Source organism: Aquarana catesbeiana, unplaced genomic scaffold (assembly GCF_042186555.1).
Source record: "Aquarana catesbeiana isolate 2022-GZ unplaced genomic scaffold, ASM4218655v1 unanchor233, whole genome shotgun sequence".
NCBI classification, from domain to species: domain Eukaryota; kingdom Metazoa; phylum Chordata; class Amphibia; order Anura; family Ranidae; genus Aquarana; species Aquarana catesbeiana.
In genome coordinates, this window is record NW_027362661.1 from 1,220,458 (window position 1) to 1,240,918 (window position 20,461).

At 44.1% G+C, this 20,461-nt stretch overlaps 1 protein-coding gene across 1 annotated transcript in view; it reads left to right on the plus strand.

The window, feature by feature from the left end:
* LOC141121895 (uncharacterized) overlaps positions 1-2,327 on the plus strand; it is a 34,640-nt gene extending 32,313 nt beyond the window's left edge. The window contains exons 2-3 of the mRNA XM_073611652.1: positions 453-809; positions 1,508-2,327. Coding sequence (XP_073467753.1) covers positions 473-809; positions 1,508-1,914 — 744 coding nt within the window. The 5' untranslated portion in view covers positions 453-472 and the 3' untranslated portion in view covers positions 1,915-2,327. The remainder of the gene's footprint in view (positions 1-452; positions 810-1,507) is intronic.
* The last annotated feature ends 18,134 nt before the right edge of the window (positions 2,328-20,461 follow it).

The following is a 20,461-nucleotide window of genomic DNA, read 5'->3' on the forward strand; positions in this document are numbered from 1 at the left end:
AACATATACTACATCAGCATTTAGGTATACACTTTTACAAACTTCAGCCAATTTGGTCATTGCCTAATTTTTTTTTGCTTATCTGAGTATTCTTTTGATTTTGTTTGCCATAAACAGGGCATCTGCCTATACAAATCAATGAAGTTTAGCAGAAACTCTGGGGATGTGAATTTGTCTGTCATTACACTTATGCAAGACACAAATCAGCATATGTTCTGACAAACTTTTTCAAAACTTTGCAGTATAGACCCTGAAACCCCTAAACACTATGAGCTAATTTAAAATGTGTACCTTCAGTTGTTGCCAAGTTCAGATCTTCCAACGTGCATATGATTTGACAATTGATATGTGTTGGAGTCTCTGTGAAAGATCTTTCGACATTTTATACACTGAGCATGCGTCAAACTCTTCCCCTATCCTTCTTAGTGTATTCCCCACCTCTTCTCTTTCAGGGCAGTGGGGGAGAGAGATAATGGCGGAGAGACAGCAGGTGTGTGGTGAGAGCAACAGTGAAGAAAAGCAGATGAAAGCGACTTCCAGATCCAGGAGGAGTAAGAAGGCCACAAATATGTCCTTTGAAGAAATGGTGGAGATGGTAGACATCTTAATGAAGACAGACTATGATGGGAAGCATGGACCTTACAGCAAGCCAAATGCAAGAAAGGACAAGATCATGGAGAAAGTTCTGAGAAGTCTGCACAGGAAATTTGGGGTACGAAGAAACAAGGAACAGTTGAGAAAACGATGGTCAGACATTAAACTGAGAGAGGAAGACCAGTATAGGAAGATCAAGAAAGTGCTACGAAAAAGTAAGTATTTGTTCTGGGTTCTTATTATTTTCTTGCTGGCCCATGTGCTTTTCTTCACTGTTCTACTCTCTACTGTGTTTTATTTTTGCGTACACTGGAATCTTTTGCGGGACACGAAACATTGTTTTGACTGAACACTAATACTAACACTGAACACTAATACTTCGTTTTTGGGAGATGCACGTTAAATGCATTTGTTCTGGCCTATTTGAATGCAACATAAGTTCAGTAGATTGTTATATAGATAGGGTTGCCACCTGTCCAGGATTCACCCGGACAGTCTGGGTTTTGAATCATGTGTCCGGGTTTCAGTCCACCTGAAACTCGGATACAATATTCAGACAAGAACTTGACAGGAGGGTGAGGGGGCACTATGTGCACCGCATTACTATTCTCTTTGGAGTTCCCAAAAGTGCCCCAGGTCTGTTACAATTCTATAGTGTATACTAAAAAAAAAAAAAACAGTGCACCTCTAAAGTGTTCGGGTTTGGCTTGAAGAAAAAGTGACAACCCTATATATAGATGTGTTCGTAACTACTGAAATTGCTTCTTGCTTTGGAAAGGCCAAAAAACATGTAGGCAGCTTGGATCTCTGCCAAAACAGCCAATTGTAAGACACTTCGAAACAATGTTTAATATGGCCATTTATAGGCTAAAATATCTGTCGGCCAAGTATACCTTTTTTTTTTTTCACATAGGGGAGAAAAGAAGAGAAAAATATGAGCTGTCTGTGGACACCAGTAACCCAGCACCTCCTGAAGATCAAGAAAGTCAACCCATCAGACACCCTGAAGGAGATGTTGATGCTGATGTGCAGGAAGTACTTTGTAAGGTTCTCCAAAGTGTGTCGACCACAAGTCAGTGTCTGAGACCACAGCTTCAAGTAAGGGATGGATGCCTGCATATTTCTAATACATTGTGTGTTTTATATTTTGTAGATGATCTGGATGTCGTGGAAGACAAAACTCCCTTCAGCAGTGCAAGTGCCCACATGCTTATGAGTGAGCTATTGGTTTGCAATAGGGAATTAGAGAAAATTAAAGAAAACATACATGATATCCAAAACAGAGTTATCACAGTCATCAAAATTTTTGCTAAAATTTAACAAAAAAACATGTTTTAGTGTTTTACGTTATATTGTACATCTGTTTGTACAGTTTAAACTTGACTAACCTTTGCACATTTTTCCTCACATTTTTGTCAAATTGCAACTGTTATATTTGAAAGTACTATTTTACTTTTGCCAAAGTTCGACATATGAACCCGCAACTCAATAACTCATCTTAATATTATTTTTGGGTTAAATCATGTTAAACAGGATCAAACAGACACGTTTCGGCACTTGCAGCCTTCCTCAGATGAGTAAGTCTGCTTTAGATGAAAGGCATCAGCTTGGTTCCTGTTTTGCATCAATTTGGAGAAAAAGAGGAGGAGTTAAGTTGCCAGCTCCTATTTTAACTTCCACCATTTCTCGGGGTGGTTGGCTCCCCCAGCTAGAGCACCAAATTGGACCCAGCACATTGTTGAATATGGTGGGGTAGCTTGTGTTTTCTTTTTTTTCTCAATACTTTGTCAAAAAGTATTGTCATGTAAAAAAAAGCTTGAAGGTGTGCTTTTACACACTGTACAAATTTGCTTGTTTTGTATAGTACTGTTTACAAAAATCGTTTCAAGAACTTCTACAGTTTAATGTACATGTTTACATGAAAAAAATATTTAGTTTGATGAAAAAATGTGGCTAATGTTAGCCAAGTTACATATTAAAAAGTATGAACCAACTATGTGCCTGTCCTTGCTTCTTTGGGAATGCTGTATTTTCTTTGCAGGAAAGTACAAATACATAAATTTTGATGCAGATTGGTTTGGTCAACAAAGTCTTATGTGGAGAGTGCAAAAACGTATGTAACTCTGCATATAAACCAAACAGCTTACATGTTTTCAAGACACAGATTAGTTCCCCATAATGAAGTTAGAAGCTGATTGGCTCCCATGCATATCTGCAGCATAATCTGTGATGAATTCACAACTCAAACTCAAGTTATGAACAAATCAAAAAGGTCAGACTTTATTGCCAGCAAATTTACAGACAACACATTAATATACATGTGTGAACTAAACAAAAATACACCTTAACCTGCTTGGTCAGGTCACCTAGATATCGGCCTGCCAATCCACTGCCCTATTCCTACAAAATAATTAATGTAATTATTTCTGTTTGCCCTTGCGCCTAAGGAGGCCAAGCCTGTATGGGCAATACAAATGGGCGTAAGCCCCTCAATTGGATCATGGGCTTCTTGCACTACACTTCTCCCTGGCACAGCAGGGTCTTTCTCAAATGGTAGTGATATAATGTACCTGTCTGCATGCCTGCGGAGGTAGTTGTGCAGGATGCAGCAGTAGAGCTCAATATTGTCTACCTTGTATAAGGCCAGATTTATAGATGTTAGAAATACTTGGAACCTGTTGGCCATGATCCCAAATGCATTCTCCACCACTCGGTGTGCCCTGGAGAGCCGATAAATAAAAATATTTTGCTCAGGGGTGATGCGTATTAAATAGGGTTTGAGCAAATGTTCCCCAAGTGCAAAGGCCTCATCAGCTACAAAAACAAGGTTATTCGACATTATTTTCACATGTGTCAGGGCTTCCTTCTGTAAGCTGACCACTCAGCTGTCGGCTAATTGCCAGCTCCTATCTCTCCACAGTGACTCACCTGTTGATGATATCCTGCTCGTCAGTCCTGCATACTTAAGCCGCCCAGCCCAGATGATCTCTGCCTTTTGCCTTGGTCACATCTCTAGAGACGCTCTCCTGTGTTCCTGTTAAAGACTTGCTTGGCTGACATTCCTACTGGCTCCAGATCCTGCTTGCTGTCCTACTACGCTCATCTCTGGCTCCCTGACGTTTTGGCTTGTCTGACTATCCGTTCCAGTTCCTGAACTCTGGCTATGTTTTGACTACATTTACTGTGTTTACCTTTTTTATTATTATTAAACAAGTGTGATTTAACTGTACTTCTGTCTCAGTCTGATTCATGGTTTCTGACAACATGAAGGCAGGTTGCAGCCATTTTTTCCAAAAAAATAAATTCATAATTGGCATTCACAACCGTTAGGAGAACAATACTGAAAAAGCCCTTTTAATTGTAAAAAAAAGAGCCTGAGTTGGGGGGTGGGGCAATGTTTTCCGTCAATTGCACCTCTGCAGTTTGGAAAATTCAGTTTCTCGTTGAACTGGGCAGCAACTTCTTTCCACTGCTCAGGGCTTGATGGAAACTGTAAGTAAAAGCAGAAAATAAGTTACTGTTGGACTTATGCATTTGTATGACAAAGATGTTAGGAATGTTATGCAAAATAAGGCAGGAGCATCCCATCTTTTAACCGCTTCCCACATGCCTCATTGTAAAATGACGGTGCTGTGGGAAAACCATTGTTCTGGGACAACATCATCCCCAGAACGCACCTTGCACAGACGCAATGTGCCACGCTCCGATCTGTCACCCGCTGCATCCAGCAGACACAGTGGATGACCAATCACTACACTGGCCTGCTGACAGTGTCATGTGATCACTGGGAACAATCACAGCAGACCACATGACAGTTGTAAACAAATTAATGCCTTCCTTTCATTCCATTCACTGTATACAATTGTGTTGCTAGTTGTGATTGGTCACAGTGATCACATGGGTCAGGGTCAATCACATACCATTTGTACCATGTGATTAGCTGTGACCAATCACAGCTAACCACAACAACATACAGTATGTACACTCTGTCATTCTGCCCAAAAATTGCTTAGCGCAGTGAAATTGCTATAACCACAACTAGTATGTCCAAAATTGATCAAAAAGTCAAAAATAAAATAATGGACATAACAAAGTGACCAAAATTTCCTACTTACAAAAAAGCAACATGCCTCTTACTAAATAACTCAGACTTTCCAAAAAGGTCATTTGGGGGGATATTTGTACTGTAGATATTATTTCAAACTTTATGAAACCAAAAAAAAAGCTAGGCTGTAAGTACATCAGAATTTAACAATTTACAGATTATATATATATATATATATATATATATATACACTATAGCAGGGGCGTAACTAGAAATCACAGGGCCCCATAGCAAAATGTTGTATGGGCCCCCCTGCAAACCGCCTCCCCCACAAAAAAGAACTAATGCCATTGAACAACAGATTACCGCACCCATGCACAGTACCCAGGCAACAGCTTATATAAATTTTGAACAACAAAGTATGCAGTATACTGTATGCAGTCCCTGAAGGACACACATTGCTGACCTCCATGCCTTCTAACCAATTTCTCTTCTGTTATATAAAATGAAATAGTTCAACTCACCATAATGCAGAATCAGTGGGAGCCCTGAGCGTGTCACTTGCCACTGTCGCCTGCCACCAGATGCAACTTGTCACGGAATGTCACTTGCCACATCACCCGCCACACGTTGCGGATTGTCCACTTGCCACGTCACCTGCTACCTGATGCAGATTGTCACACGTTGCAGAATGTCACCTGCCACATGTTGCCGATTGTCCACTTGCCACGTCCCGGATTGTCACTTGCCATGTCCCAAATTGTCACTTGCCACGCCACCTGCCACACATTACGGATTGTCACTTGCCACGTCCCGGATTGTCACTTGCCACACATTACGGATTGTCACTTGCCACGTCACCTGCCACACATTACGGATTGTCACTTGCCATGTCCCGGATTGTCACTTGCCACACATTACGGATTGTCACTTGCCACATCGCCTGCCACATGCTACGGATTGTCACTTGCCACATCACCTGCCACACATTACTGATTGTCACTTGCCACATCCTAGATTGTCACTTGCCACACATTACGAATTGTCACTTGCCACGTCACCTGCCACACATTACGGATTGTCACTTGCCACGCCCTAGATTGCCACTTGCCACGTCACCTGCCACACATTACGGCTTGTCACTTGCCATGTCCCGGATTGTCACTTGCCACACATTACGGATTTCACTTGCCATGTCACTTGCCACACATTATGGATTGTCACTTGCTGTGTCACTTTCCTGCTGTGTCCCAGAGTCAGGCAGCAGATTATCAGTCAGGCAGCAGAGAGATAATGTCATCTCTCTGCTTCCCGAGGCTGCCTGCACAGTCAGGGGGGAACTGCACTGCAGGGATGCAGGGATGCAGGGAGGGCGCCGGGCGGTGAGAGATGATGTCATCTCTATGTACCCCCGCCTGCCAGCTCCCTGATTGGCCAGCCCGCTCACACACGAGCCGCCCAGCTGTCTCACCAACTGAGTCGCCTGACAGCCCTCGGAGCCTTCCACGCTCTCACCACGGACCCATGGAGCCGCCCGCTGTCACCCGCGGAGCCGCCTGTCCTCACCGGGCCCCACTCGGCTGCGGGCCCCATAGCGCCCGCGTGTGTCGCTATGGCGGTAGTTCCGCCACTGGATGTCATCTATCTGAATGTCTAGCTCATGCAGTATGAAATCCGCTATTTCTACAGCTAGCACAGTCCCACAAAGTTCAAGCCTGGGAATCGTGTGTTCAGGCTTAGGCGCTAACTTAGCTTTCCCAAACAGAAACCCTATGTGGGCTTGATTAGAAGAATCTCTTACCTTGAGGTAAGCGACAGCTGCTATGACCTCAGTGGATGCATCTGAGATTTGAAGCTCTTTTCTCTGACTTGTGGCAAGGGCGGCAGAAGTGTAGCAGTGTGGTATATGGATTCCATCCAAGGCATGTAGATTGTTTCCAGGACAACACATGTAATATGGGTATTCTCATATAGATGCGGTCACGGCTTCTATGTCTTTACCACCATGAAGGGTATCTAAACACCATTTTTCATTCATCCTATATCGACATATCATATCTTACTTATAATATCACATGTAATTATAATGCAACATGTATACATGTTATCAATAATTTCTTAAAATGTTTGAGATATAGCATTTGCATTACTTATGGTCATCATAACACATATGTATATGTTTTAAATGTTCAAACCATCTCTCTTGTCAGATATTTTAGTCACATATTGTTCAGAGACTTTCAGTTTTTGCATGTCACTTAGTGTAATATTAACCTGTCTCTCAGCCATTGTTCTGGGGAACAAGCCTTAGTCAACATCGTGGTTTGACTAGGAAAGCAATATCATCCCTTGACACAATAAGGCATATTTACCCAAGTTCTCCTTGAATTCAAAGTTTTGTAGCTTTTGGTCTGACCACCCATTCTGGCTATTTGTCAATTTCATTTTTATCAGGGTTCTGTTTACCTGTTCCCAACATAATTTCTGCTTCTTTCCCCCTCGCTTCACAAAAGGGGTCGTATACCACTTCAATACAGGGCACTTATACACCTTCCTGCCCAGACCAATTTTCAGCTTTCAGCGCTGTCGCAGTTTGAATGACAATTGCGCGGTCATCCAACACTGTACCCAAACTAAATTTTTATCATTTTGTTCCCACAAATAAAGCTTTCTTTTGGTGGTATTTGATCACCTCTGCGGTTTTTATTTTTTGCTAAACAAATTAAAAAAGACCAAAAATTTTGAAAAAAATAAAAGTTTTGCTTTTGTTTCTGTTAAAAATTTTTGTAAATAAGTACGTTTTCTCTTTCACTGATGGGCACTGATAAGGCGCACTGACAGGCACTGATAAGGCGGCACCAATGAGCGGGCACTGACGATGGGCACTGGTAGGCGGCACTGATGGGCATTAATAGGCGGCACTGATGGGAAGTCATGGGTGGCACTGGTGGGCACTGATAGGCGATACTGATGGGCACTGAAAGGCTGCAAAGATGGGTTCTTATGGGTGGCACTGATGGGCACTGATAGGCGGCACTGCTGGGCACCGTTAGGCAGCACTGCTGGGCACTGATACGTGGCACTGATAGGCATCTCTGGTGGCACTGGCAGTGGTAGGCATTGTGAGTGGGCACTGATTGGCAGCTGCCTGGGCATTGATTGGCAGCTGCCTGGGCACAGATCAGTATTTCCCTGGGGGTCTAGGGGGCATACCTGGTGGTCCAGTGTGGATGGCTTCCCTGGTGGTCCTGAGCAGCTTTCCTGGTGGTCCTGGGTAGGATCCGAGGGGGGCTGTGCTGATAAAAAATCAGCACAGACCCCCCCCTGTCGGGAGAGCAGCCAATCGGCTCTCCTCTACTCACGTCTGTCAGACGCGAGTGAGGAAAAGCTGATCACCGGCTCTTCCTATTTACATCGTCATCAGCCGTGATTGGACACAGCTGATCACGTGGTAAAGAGTCTTCGTCAGAGACTCTTTACCTAGATCGGTGTTGCGGGGTGTCAGACTGGCACTCCGCAACAACGATCGCCGCAATGCATGCCCCCGGGGCGCGCAGCGGCTCAATATCCTGCGGATGTCATATGACACCCAGTCAGGGTATTGAAACCACTTAAGAAAATGGATAAGTGTGGCGCTAAGCAATATATGTGCGTTATTGGGTGAAACCTAACAGAATAGACATCTGGAAGGGAAAAAAGCCCAATAAAGTGTATTTAATGAAACACAAATTTAATCGTGTATGGACTAATATATAGACGTTCTAGTCAAAATAAGTGACACAAAAGTGGTGATAAAAACAATAAATGTGATAAACTAATGAACACTAAAAGGACATTATATAGACTAGTAGTTGACACTAGCAATATCGGGTCACCGTGGAATAGTGATGAAAAAAATATGAATCATAAAGAAAATAAAACTAACAAGGACCTCTTAAAGGTACAGTGACACAAATATATGATGAACATAAAGTGAACAGGTATAAGTGAAGATGATGCGTCACAATGACGGCATGAGCTGCTATCGAAACTAGGAGTCCAATCTAGATAAATAAGTGGCCAACATAGCTAGAAGTCCAACTCAAATAAATAGGTAGGCATCTAGGAATGTAGTTGGAAAGTCAGCAGCAACCGAGACCAATGGTATGAGGCCCCTAGATCCAGGGATGGCATCCACAAGATAAGGTGTCCAACATATGTGAGAAAGGGATAGGCAAGAATACCCTTACCGGCAATGGTGGACTCCACAGCCAGCGGCTTAGGAGTCAGACAGGCTTAAGATGGAGATAAGAGGTGTTTCCACAGCGACTGGAGATGGTGGAGAAAACTGCGGCACTCACCGACCGAACCTCCCTGGTCCCAGAAACTCCCGGTATCACAGGTGCAGGTGGGAAACTGCTTACAAAGATGTTGCCTCCATGGAGTTGGAAAAGGTCCTCATGAAAAATGGGATCAAAAAGGAAGACTTCCCCATAGTGTAAATAAGCTTTTTGAGGAGCTTTATTTAAAAAAACAGCAATAAAATACACCCTGACCCAAAAATTAGCGTCAGGTATAGAACAATAAAAAGCGCTTGGATCAAAGATAGTGGCAAGACAGGCATAAACACCCGACGCGTTTTGTCCGATAGGACTTCAACTGGGGTACACCTTCATTCTGCTATATGGCGGGCGGCAAGTGGTTAATTGTGTTGGGAGGGGAAGGGTTGTTTGGGAGTGTTAATTCAGGTTTTTCACAGTTTAAAACAAAATATGATATTTTGAGGTATCTCCCTTATGACAGTTGTCATCACAAAGTTTAAGAATGATATCAGGTACTTGGATGATGTCAAGAGGCTTCTCTTTACTTCATAATGGCGAGGGCACTGTTTGAAGTGGCATGCACGTCCGTTTCCTAACATGTAAGTTTTGAAGGAGTGGATCTCAGATGACGTACACATTCTATCCAAGCATACATCGCCCACAATTACCCAGCCTAGATCAAGATTTTGTGCGTAAGGGGCTTCATCGGGTCCGTTGCACTGCTTTCATACTTTGTGTACTCTGAGAATGTCTCTTCCTAGCAAGATCAAGATTTTAGCATTCATGTCCATTGCAGTAATTTCATTAACAAGGTGAAAGTGGAAACTCCTGCGCTGTCGGGGGGGGGGGCTATGCTAAAAGGACACTGCTGCAACACCTAAGTACTGATCCAAGGCAGGACAAATGGGACAAAAGTGGGGGAAGATGGTAGTTGCGCTGTGAAGAAGGGGGGGGGAGGGAAGCTACAAAGATGACTAAAGTGGCAAAGTGAACTAAAAAAGCAGAAACGGGCCAATGCATGAATAGATCCTACATGCTAAAAGAACATGGTGGGGATGCAGTGCAGTGCAACGTAGCTGATCAACATGACATGTTGCGGGCAGACAAAGCCTAATATATAAAGGTAATCGTGAAACAGTGACTGCTTGAATATAGCAAAACAAAAATGCATATACCAACACAAATAGGGTGAATAATGACACGATGCAAAAAAATATATATATATATAATGCAAGAAAAATATATGTGGGCTAGTGCCCCATTAGCAAAAACGTGCCAGATCCTGGTGAACTACAAGTGACAAATCCCTAGGACAAACATGAATATTAGTTCTATCATCCAGTCCAAAAAGCAAAAACACGTGATGAGAAACACAAAACAAGTCCAATCGTGAAGGGAGGGGGGATCTTCAGTGAGGACACCTCCGTGTTTGCAAGCCGCTTACCTTACAGCTGTAAGGTGTACAGCCTGTGTTGCAAATGACCCGCAGGTGTAGACGTTCCGTGTATACAGGCAGTGACAATGATAAACATGCCAAGCGAAATATAAAAAATAAAAAGTATACAGCATGTAAAATAACTCTGCAACGACCACAGTGGAGGGGGGGCAAGACACACACAGGGGGAGGTTGCACTCACTTTCATGAAGTGAGTGTGGGCATCAATCCACGAGCGCCGAGCTCGTATGCCTCCAGGAGTGTCACCAATCTGGAATCTGTCCCCGTGCCTGGAAACTGGAATATGTCCCCGTGCCTCTCTCCTCAGTGTTCGTCAGGTAGAGTAGTGATGTACAGTGTGAGGGGGAAAGAGACGCACATAGCGTGATCCCATATAAAAGGTATATTTATTTAATAAAACAAGTCCAATCAACTTACATTTAAAACAATGCTGCAGTGTGTAGTAACTACGAGCGCCGAGCTCGTCTCCTGTTGTTTGTCTAAGGCAGCGTCCCGTGCTCCAATCCTAATGCATATCGTCACGTCACGTGACTTCTTCAGAGGAAGAGAACACGGAGGTGTCCTCACTGAAGATCCCCCCTCCCTTCACGATTGGACTTGTTTTGTGTTTCTCATCACGTGTTTTTGCTTTTTGGACTGGATGATAGAACTAATATTCATGTTTGTCCTAGGGATTTGTCACTTGTAGTTCACCAGGATCTGGCACGTTTTTGCTAATGGGGCACTAGCCCACATATATTTTTCTAACATTATGTATATATATATTTTTTTTGCATCGTGTCATTATTCACCCTATTTGTGTTGGTATATGCATTTTTGTTTTGCTATATTCAAGCAGTCAGTTTCACGATTACCTTTATATATTAGGCTTTGTCTGCCCGCAACATGTCATGTTGATCAGCTATGTTGCACTGCACTGCATCCCCACCATGTTCTTTTAGCATGTAGGATGTATTCATGCATTGGGCCGTTTCTGCTTTTTTAGTTCACTTTGCCACTTTAGTCATCTTTGTAGCTTCCCTCCCCCCCCCCCCTTCATCACAGCGCAACTACCATCTTCCCCCACTTTTGTTTCATTAACAAGGTGCCTCAAGTGAGGATGGTGATATGCAGCCTCTGGAGTAGGAATTTCTTCCCTTTCATCTGGTATCTGGTCACACTCGACTAATGTTGGTAAGGGTATGCCTTCTCCCTTACTGATATATGAGACCATAAACCCATCGGCCCTTCTACCGAAGGTCTCTTCACGACCAGAACAGGTTCTGGGAGTATACGGTGATGCGTCTCCCTCTATACCAAAGATCTTAAAGAATTTAGGCTTAACCAGGGATCTGTTGCTCTGTTCATGTATTATGGCATACATCCTAATGGCTTCCTCAGGTTGACCCTTTGGGTATATCTTGACTAGGCATATCTTAGCACAGCATTTGTAATCTAAGTGTTCTCCACAGACTTCTGTGCATGAAGAAGAAATGTTAGCTGTGGCTGGAGCATGACCTTGTCGCTCCCCGCCATGACTTGAGACAGGGCTGGAGGTAGAAGGCTGCTGTGAATTGTCTGAGGGTGGGCCCGGATGCATAGCTGTAACATTTCTTTCGCTACTGCATTCTGTGCACTTGATAACAACTTTACAGTCTTTAGCAAAATGTCCATAACAAGCACAGAACCTGTAACATATTCCAAGTTTCTGAAGAATCTCCCTGCGCTCTTGTAGCGTTTTTGCCCTAAGCCCACAACATTTCTTTAGGGGGTGAGGTTTCTTGTGAATAGGGCACTGACGATTAGGGTCTTTATTTCTGTCACCCGAATCGCTCTGGTGAGCAGGAGAAGATACTGGTGGTGAGTAGGGATGAGCCGAACACCCCCCTGTTCGGTTCGCACCAGAACATGCGAACAGGAAAAAAATTCGTTCGAACACGCGAACGCCGTTAAAGTCTATGGGACACGAACATGAATAATCAAAAGTGCTAATTTTAAAGGCTAATATGCAAGTTATTGTCATAAAAAGTGTTTGGGGACCCGGGTCCTCCCCCAGGGGACATGAATCAATGCAAAAAAAAGTTTTAAAAACGGCCGTTTTTTCAGGAGCAGTGATTTTAATAATGCTTAAAGTCAAACAATAAAAGTGTAATATCCCTTTAAATTTCATACCTGGGGGGTGTCTATAGTATGCCTGTAAAGGGGCGCATGTTTCCTGTGTTTAGAACAGTCTGACAGCAAAATGACATTTGGAAGGAAAAAACCCATTTAAAACTACCGCGGCTATTGCATTGCCGACAATACACATAGAAGTTCATTGATAAAAACGGCATGGGAATTCCCCACAGGGCAACCCCGAACCAAAATTAAAAAAAAAAAATGATGTGGGAGTCCCCCTAAATTCCATACAAGGCCCTTCAGGTCTGGTATGGATATTAAGGGGAACCCCAGCCAAAATTTAAAAAAAAAATTGACGTGGGGTTCCCCCTAAATTCCATACCAGACCCTTCAGGTCTGGTATGGATTTTAAGGGGAACCCCGCGCCAAAAAAAAAAAAAAAAAAACGGCATGGGGTCCCCCTAAAAATCCATACCAGACCCTTATCCGAGCACGCAACCTGGCAGGCCGCAGGAAAAGAGGGGGGGACGAGAGTGCGGCCCCCCCCCCCTCCTGAACCGTACCAGGCCACATGCCCTCAACATTGGGAGGGTGCTTTGGGGTAGCCCCCCAAAACACCTTGTCCCCATGTTGATGAAGACAAGGGCCTCATCCCCACAACCCTGGCCGGTGGTTGTGGGGGTCTGCGGGCGGGGGGCTTATCGGAATCTGGAAGCCCCCTTTAACAAGGGGACCCCCAGATCCCGGCCCCCCCCCTGTGTGAAATGGTAAGGGGGTACAAAAGTACCCCTACCATTTCACTAAAAAACTGTCAAAAATGTTAAAAATGACAAGAGACAGTTTTTGACAATTCCTTTATTTAAATGCTTCTTCTTTCTTCTTTCTTCCTTCATCTTCTTCTTCTTCTGGTTCTTCTGGCTCTTCTGGTTCTTCCTCCGGCGTTCTCGTCCAGCATCTTCTCCGCGGCGTCTTCTATCTTCTTCTCCTCGGGCCGCTCCGCACCCATGGCATGAGGGGGGAGGCTCCCGCTCTTCTCTTCATCTTCTTCTCATCTTCTTCTCTTCTTCATCTTCTTCTTCATCTTCTTCTTCCTTCTTCTCTTCTTCCTGTCTTCTCCGGGCCGCTCCGCAGCCATGCTGTGGCATGGAGGGAGGCTCCCGCTGTGTGACGGCGTCTCTTCGTCTGACGGTTCTTAAATAACGGGGGGCGGGGCCACCCGGTGACCCCGCCCCCCTCTGACGCACGGTGACATGACGGGACTTCCCTGTGGCATTCCCCGTGACGTCACAGGGAAGTCCCTCAAGTCACCGTGCGTCAGAGGGGGCGGGGTCACCGGATGGCCCCGCCCCCCGTTATTTAAGAACCGTCAGACGAAGAGACGCCGTCACACAGCGGGAGCCTCCCTCCATGCCACAGCATGGCTGCGGAGCGGCCCGGAGAAGAAGGAAGAAGAGAAGAAGGAAGAAGAAGAAGAAGAAGATGAAGAAGAAGATGAAGAAGAAGATGAAGAAGAAGATGAAGAGAAGAGCGGGAGCCTCCCCCCTCATGCCATGGGTGCGGAGCGGCCCGAGGAGAAGAAGATAGAAGACGCCGCGGAGAAGATGCTGGACGAGAACGCCGGAGGAAGAACCAGAAGAGCCAGAAGAACCAGAAGAAGAAGAAGAAGATGAAGGAAGAAAGAAGAAGCATTTAAATAAAGGAATTGTCAAAAACTGTCTCTTGTCATTTTTAACATTTTTGACAGTTTTTTAGTGAAATGGTAGGGGTAAGTACCCCCTTACCATTTCACACGGGGGGGGGCCGGGATCTGGGGGTCCCCTTGTTAAAGGGGGCTTCCAGATTCCGATAAGCCCCCCGCCCGCAGACCCCCACAACCACCGGCCACGGTTGTGAGGATGAGGCCCTTGTCCTCATCAACATGGGGACAAGGTGTTTTGGGGGGCTACCCCAAAGCACCCTCCCAATGTTGAGGGCATGTGGCCTGGTACGGTTCAGGAGGGGGGGGGGCCGCACTCTCGTCCCCCCCTCTTTTCCTGCGGCCTGCCAGGTTGCGTGCTCGGATAAGGGTCTGGTATGGATTTTTAGGGGGACCCCATGCCGTTTTTTTTTTTTTTTTTTTGGCGCGGGGTTCCCCTTAAAATCCATACCAGACCTGAAGGGTCTGGTATGGAATTTAGGGGGAACCCCACGTCAATTTTTTTTAAAAATTTTGGCTGGGGTTCCCCTTAATATCCATACCAGACCTGAAGGGCCTTGTATGGAATTTAGGGGGACCCCCACATCATTTTTTTTTTTTTATTTTGGTTCGGGGTTGCCCTGTGGGGAATTCCCATGCCGTTTTTATCAATGAACTTCTATGTGTATTGTCGGCAATGCAATAGCCGCGGTAGTTTTAAATGAGTTTTTTCCTTCCAAATGTCATTTTGCTGTCAGACTGTTCTAAACACAGGAAACATGCGCCCCTTTACAGGCATACTATAGACACCCCCCAGGTATGAAATTTAAAGGGATATTACACTTTTATTGTTTGACTTTAAGCATTAATAAAATCACTGCTCCTGAAAAAACGTCCGTTTTTAAAACTTTTTTTTGCATTGATCCATGTCCCCTGGGGGAGGACCCGGGTCCCCAAACACTTTTTATGACAATAACTTGCATATAAGCCTTTAAAATTAGCACTTTTGATTTCTCCCATAGACTTTTAAAGGGTGTTCCGCGGCATTCGAATTTGCCGCGAACACCCCAAATTGTTCGCTGTTCGGCGAACTTGCGAACAGCCAATGTTCGAGTAGAACATGAGTTCGACTCGAACTCGAAGCTCATCCCTAGTGGTGAGATGTCTGTCCTTTTAACTGATATTGCTCTATTAAAGTCTCGTTTAACTGCTATGTTATCATACCTTGATTAAGACGATGATGATGAAGTAGGCAAGTTGGGTTTACTGAAGCTGAAGCTGGGATCGTTTCTCGTCCAGGCTTGATCACTGATGAACCTGCAAAAATATGCGAATGGAGGAAAAGATACGTTGTAGTCTCTTTTGTAACTTGAGCCTTGTTGTGCCCATTTCTCTTGCAGGCCGTATGGCAGTTTAGACACCACTGGATTGACACCATGAGCAGTGTCCAGGAAGCTTGGTCCAGGTAGACGTGGGTCTGTCTTTGCCAACTTTAGCTCCATGAGAAGATCACTCAGATCTTGGAGCTTGCGATAGTCTTTGTTCCTTATTTTCGGGAAGTTTTGCAGTCTCTTGAATAGAGCGCTTTCTATGGCTTCAGAGCTACCATAGGCTTGCTCAAGTCTTGCCCATGCATCAACAAGACCTGCATCTGGGTGGTCAACATGCACGTTCTCAGTCTTTTAACACGATCTGCAGATTCTGGCCCCAGCCACTTTATGAGCAAATCAAGTCACTCCTTGGTAGCAAGGTTGAGATCAGCAATGGCAGCTTTGAAGGTTGATCTCCAGGCCCTGTAGCTCTCCGGACAGTCGTCAAACCTTGAGAGGCTAGTGTTAATGAGCTCAGGGCATACCATATATCTGGCAAAGTCATTCGAGTCTGATCTCTCACATTTCAGTACCAAAGAAACTTGTGGAACCCCTTGGGTGTGAAAGTTCTCTAGTGAAATAGGGTAAGGTTTACCAGGATGAAATGATGTTGCAAGAGCGTTTAACTGTGGTGTAGTCACTAAGGTTTGTGTTGGCTGTGGCTTGAACTGTGGCTTTTCACTGGAAGTCACCTTGTTGTCAACAAGAGGTGATGCAGTTTGTTGCATAGATGCACTTGTGTTGTAGACTTGAAGAGGCTCAGGCATTTGGAGCTGAGAGGTCTCTGTGTTGAGAGTCAGAACAGTGTTGTTAGTAAGACGTACAGGAGATAACTATCATTGCGAACATTATGCTTATATGCACACATTTACTGGTGCATTCAACTGGGTCTTGCAGTTCTGTTGGGATGGACCAGTCTGAGTTAGCACTTTCTCTCATCGCTTGTTCGAGGACTCTCGGCCTTGCTAGGGCAGCTACTTCCTCCCTTTCCATTTGCAGAATCTTTAATTGGGAATCTGCCTCTGCTTGTTGAGCTTTCATCTTTGTTTCTATTTCTGCTTCCTTTCTGGTAAAGGAGCTTTGCACTTTTTTTGATTCCGCATCAGCGCGGGCCTCTATTATCTTATCGCTTAATGTTGAACTTCTGGAGCGAGAGGATCTAGAAGAATGTGCAGTGTGCTTGGTTGATGTGGATCTGTGAGATCTGGTCTCCTGCAGTTGAGCAATGCGGAGTTTTGCTTTACACTGGGCATTTTGCACTAAGAGATCCCTTTGTTGGTTTAGTGCATCAGCCCTGGTCAGTTCTGCTGAAGAGTCCTCTATATTACAGCCCTGCAAGAAAGCTGTGTATTTTGAAAACAGCCACTGGTAGCGATCATATGTGGCAGATAAGCGATCTATAGAGTCTCTTAGTTCAGCTGGTTGATCATTAGTGTGACAAAACGGACATGCAGTGTGAAGTTCTGTCCCATAAGTCTGACAGATTGCTGGAGAATTCATCTCTAATGGTTTCATAGTTTTCTCTGAGTTTCTGTGTCGGTTTTATTGTACGTTTGGGTCTTACAATCTGTTCGGCAATATCTGCAGAATCTGCTCCCTGTATGTCTGCGGGTTCAGAGGCATGATGAATCTGCATTGGTTCAGCCATAAAAGGGTGCTCAGAGTCTTGTCTAGACATTTTTCAAGTTTTTCCAAGAAATGGTACTGTCTCTTTAAGAAGACGAACAGCAGCTTAGACAGGTGGGGTAACGCAGTTTAATGTAGAGAAACTGTTTTTAACATTCACATGAGGTGCAGTAAACTTGTCTGACCATGTGCATCACAAGATGGCAGATGGCACTGAGCTTGATTGGAGATCAGGCGCACACATATACACAGCAGGCTGCGGGAATTCTACACATCTTTTGACTATTCTGACTCTGATTGTTGTGAAGCGACTTATCCCTTGTGAGACCTCTATGCCTGGCCTATATAAGATATAATCACTGAGGACAATCCTCATCAGATAGCTTGAACTCACCAATTACCGATTCCATCCACAAAGGTGCTTTTATTCTGAACATCAGGTTACAGCAGATGACAGGATACAAACAGATGAATAGGTTGTAGTATTTATGCGGTCAAAAGATATTGTCTGTAGCTTACAATGCAGAATTCATGTGCCCTGCTACATGTGGCTTGTAGCTGCATCCATGACACAGGAAGTACAATCACAGGAAGAAGGGTGGCGCATTACATATAAAGGGTGTGTTAAAGCATAAGGGAAAAAGAACATGAGAAACAAGTGCATTACCGCAAAAGGTCAACAGATGGCAGCATGTGAACTAAATATAAAACGTCCATAGAAATGGTTAGGAAAACAGTCTATATAAATTCTGTGCCCCGTTGGGGCAGCACAGGTGGGCTGCACTCCAGTATTCAAGTCAGAAGGGATGAACACAAATATATGAAGATGGATTGGTGTATGTGCATGAAGAATTACACATTATGTGGACTGGATTGTGCTAATAAGGACACATTATATCTGTTTATATTGTATATTGATTTACTGAGGGGTGGCTAAGAATTCTGGGTATTGACATCCTGTTATTTATTTATTTCACATTGTATTATAATTTCTGACATGAACTGTTGTTTTATGTAAATGTTATTAGCACTGCAAGAAATAAGTAATATCCCTATATATAAACACATTACATTTTTAAATGAAATGGGTTATCACTACAGCAGATTTCACATTTAGGATCTTAATTCTGGGGTTTGATTTTGATTAGAGCTGAGTGGGGGTTTATATAATTTATTTGAATATACATGATTCATCTGCCCTTACTCAAGATGGCCATGGCCAGAAATGCCAGAGGTTGTTTTCCAGAGTGATTTCTCAGCAAATAAAGCATAAAGACATGGATGGATAGTGTAACTCATGATGGTGGAACTGCAGGATAGAGCCATCGGAAGCGCAGTAAAGAGAATTAAAAAGCTGGTCTCTGCAAACTTGTACCTGGAACATAGCATAACACAATTTATTTTTTAGATTTTGAGGTGAGTAGGTTATTCACCTGGTCAAGGATGAGCACCATAGGATGAAATTTACCTGAAGACACTTTGAGTGTTTCCTTTTCACTTGATCTATACTGCTAAGGATTATTGGACATTGGAGATCGTGTTAAATTAGACTACAGGCATACCTCGCTTTACGGACACTTGCTTTATGTACACTTTTGAGTACGGACATTGGAGTCAATGGGAAATCTTGGCCAGTTTGACATCTCATTGCTCCCGTTTTTTAACATTGGCATCTATGGCAAATCTTTGTCAGCTTGACATGGCACTGCTCCCGAACCAGAAGTGACAGGGATGCCAAACTTGGGGAGCATTGAGAGGGAACCCAGGAGTACAACATATCCGATTTTGGGATCGGCCAGCTTGTCTAGGTAATCAGTTATGCCTGTAAATGACTATTGTAATGCAGTACATGCACTGAGAAGTGAAAAGGGGTATTGGTTCACTTTAAGTACATTTTCATCTTACATACATGCTCTGGTCCCATTGTATAATTAAAAAGTGGGGTATGCCTGTATTATGCCTTTTTGACTGAACCGTATGATTTGAATAACTTTGCATTGTATTGCACTCAATGTCATATACAAACGTTTACTTACTGAGTTATTGCACTTTATGGTATATACAGCGGGGAGAACAAGTATTTGATACACTGCCGATTTTGCAGGTTTTTCTACTTACAAAGCATGCAGAGGTCTGTAATTTTTATCATAGGTACTCTTCAACTGTGAGAGACGTAATCTAAAACAAAAAATCCAGAAAATCACATTGTATGATTCTTAAAAAATTAATTTGCATTTTATTGCATGACATAAGTATTTGATCACCTACCAACCAGTAAGAATTCCAGCTCTCACAGACCTGTTATTTTTTCTTTAAGAAGTCCTCCTGTTCTCCACTCATTACCTGTATTAACTGCACCCGTTTGAACTTGTTACCTGTATAGAAGACAACTGTCCACACACTCAATGAAACAGACTCCAACCTCTCCACAATGGCCAAGACCAGAGAGCTGTGTAAGGACATCAGGGATAACATTGTAGAGCTGCACAAGGCTGGGATGGGCTACAGGACTATAGGCAAACAGCTTGGTAAGAAGGCAACAACTGCAATTATTAGAAAATGGAAGAAGTTCAAGATGAAGGTCAATCTCCCTCGGTCTGGGGCTCCATGCAAGATCTCATCCCGTGGGGCATCAATGATCATGAGGAAGGTGAGGGATCAGCCCAGAACTACATGGCAGGACCTGGTCAATGACCTGAAGGGAGCTGGGACCACAGTCTCAAAGAAAACCATTAGTAACACACTACGTCGTCATGGATTAAAATCCTGCAGCGCACTCAAGGTCCCCCCTGCTCAAGCCAGCGCATGTCATGGCCCGTCTAAAGTTTGCCAATGACCATCTGAATGATCCAGAGGAGGAATGGGAGAAGGTCACGTGGTCTGATGAGACAAAAATAGAGCTTTTTGGTCTAAACTCCACTCGCCGTGTTTGGAACAAGAAGAATGAGTACATCCCCAAAAACACCATCCCAACCGTGAAGCATGGAGGTGGAAACATCATTCTTTGGGGCTGCTTTTCTGTAAAGGGGACAGGAGAACTGCACCGTATTGAGGGGAGGATGGGTACGGCCATATATCATGAGATCTTGGCCAACAACCTCCTTCCCTCAGTAAGAGCATTGAAGATGGGTCGTGGCTGGGTCCTTCAGTATGACAACGACCCAAAACACACAGCCAGGGCAACTAGGGAGTGGCTCTGTAAGAAGCATCTTAGGGTCCTGGAGTGGCTTATCCAGACCTGAACCCAATAGAAAATCTTTGGAGGGAGCTGAAAGTCCGTATTGCCCAGTGACAGCC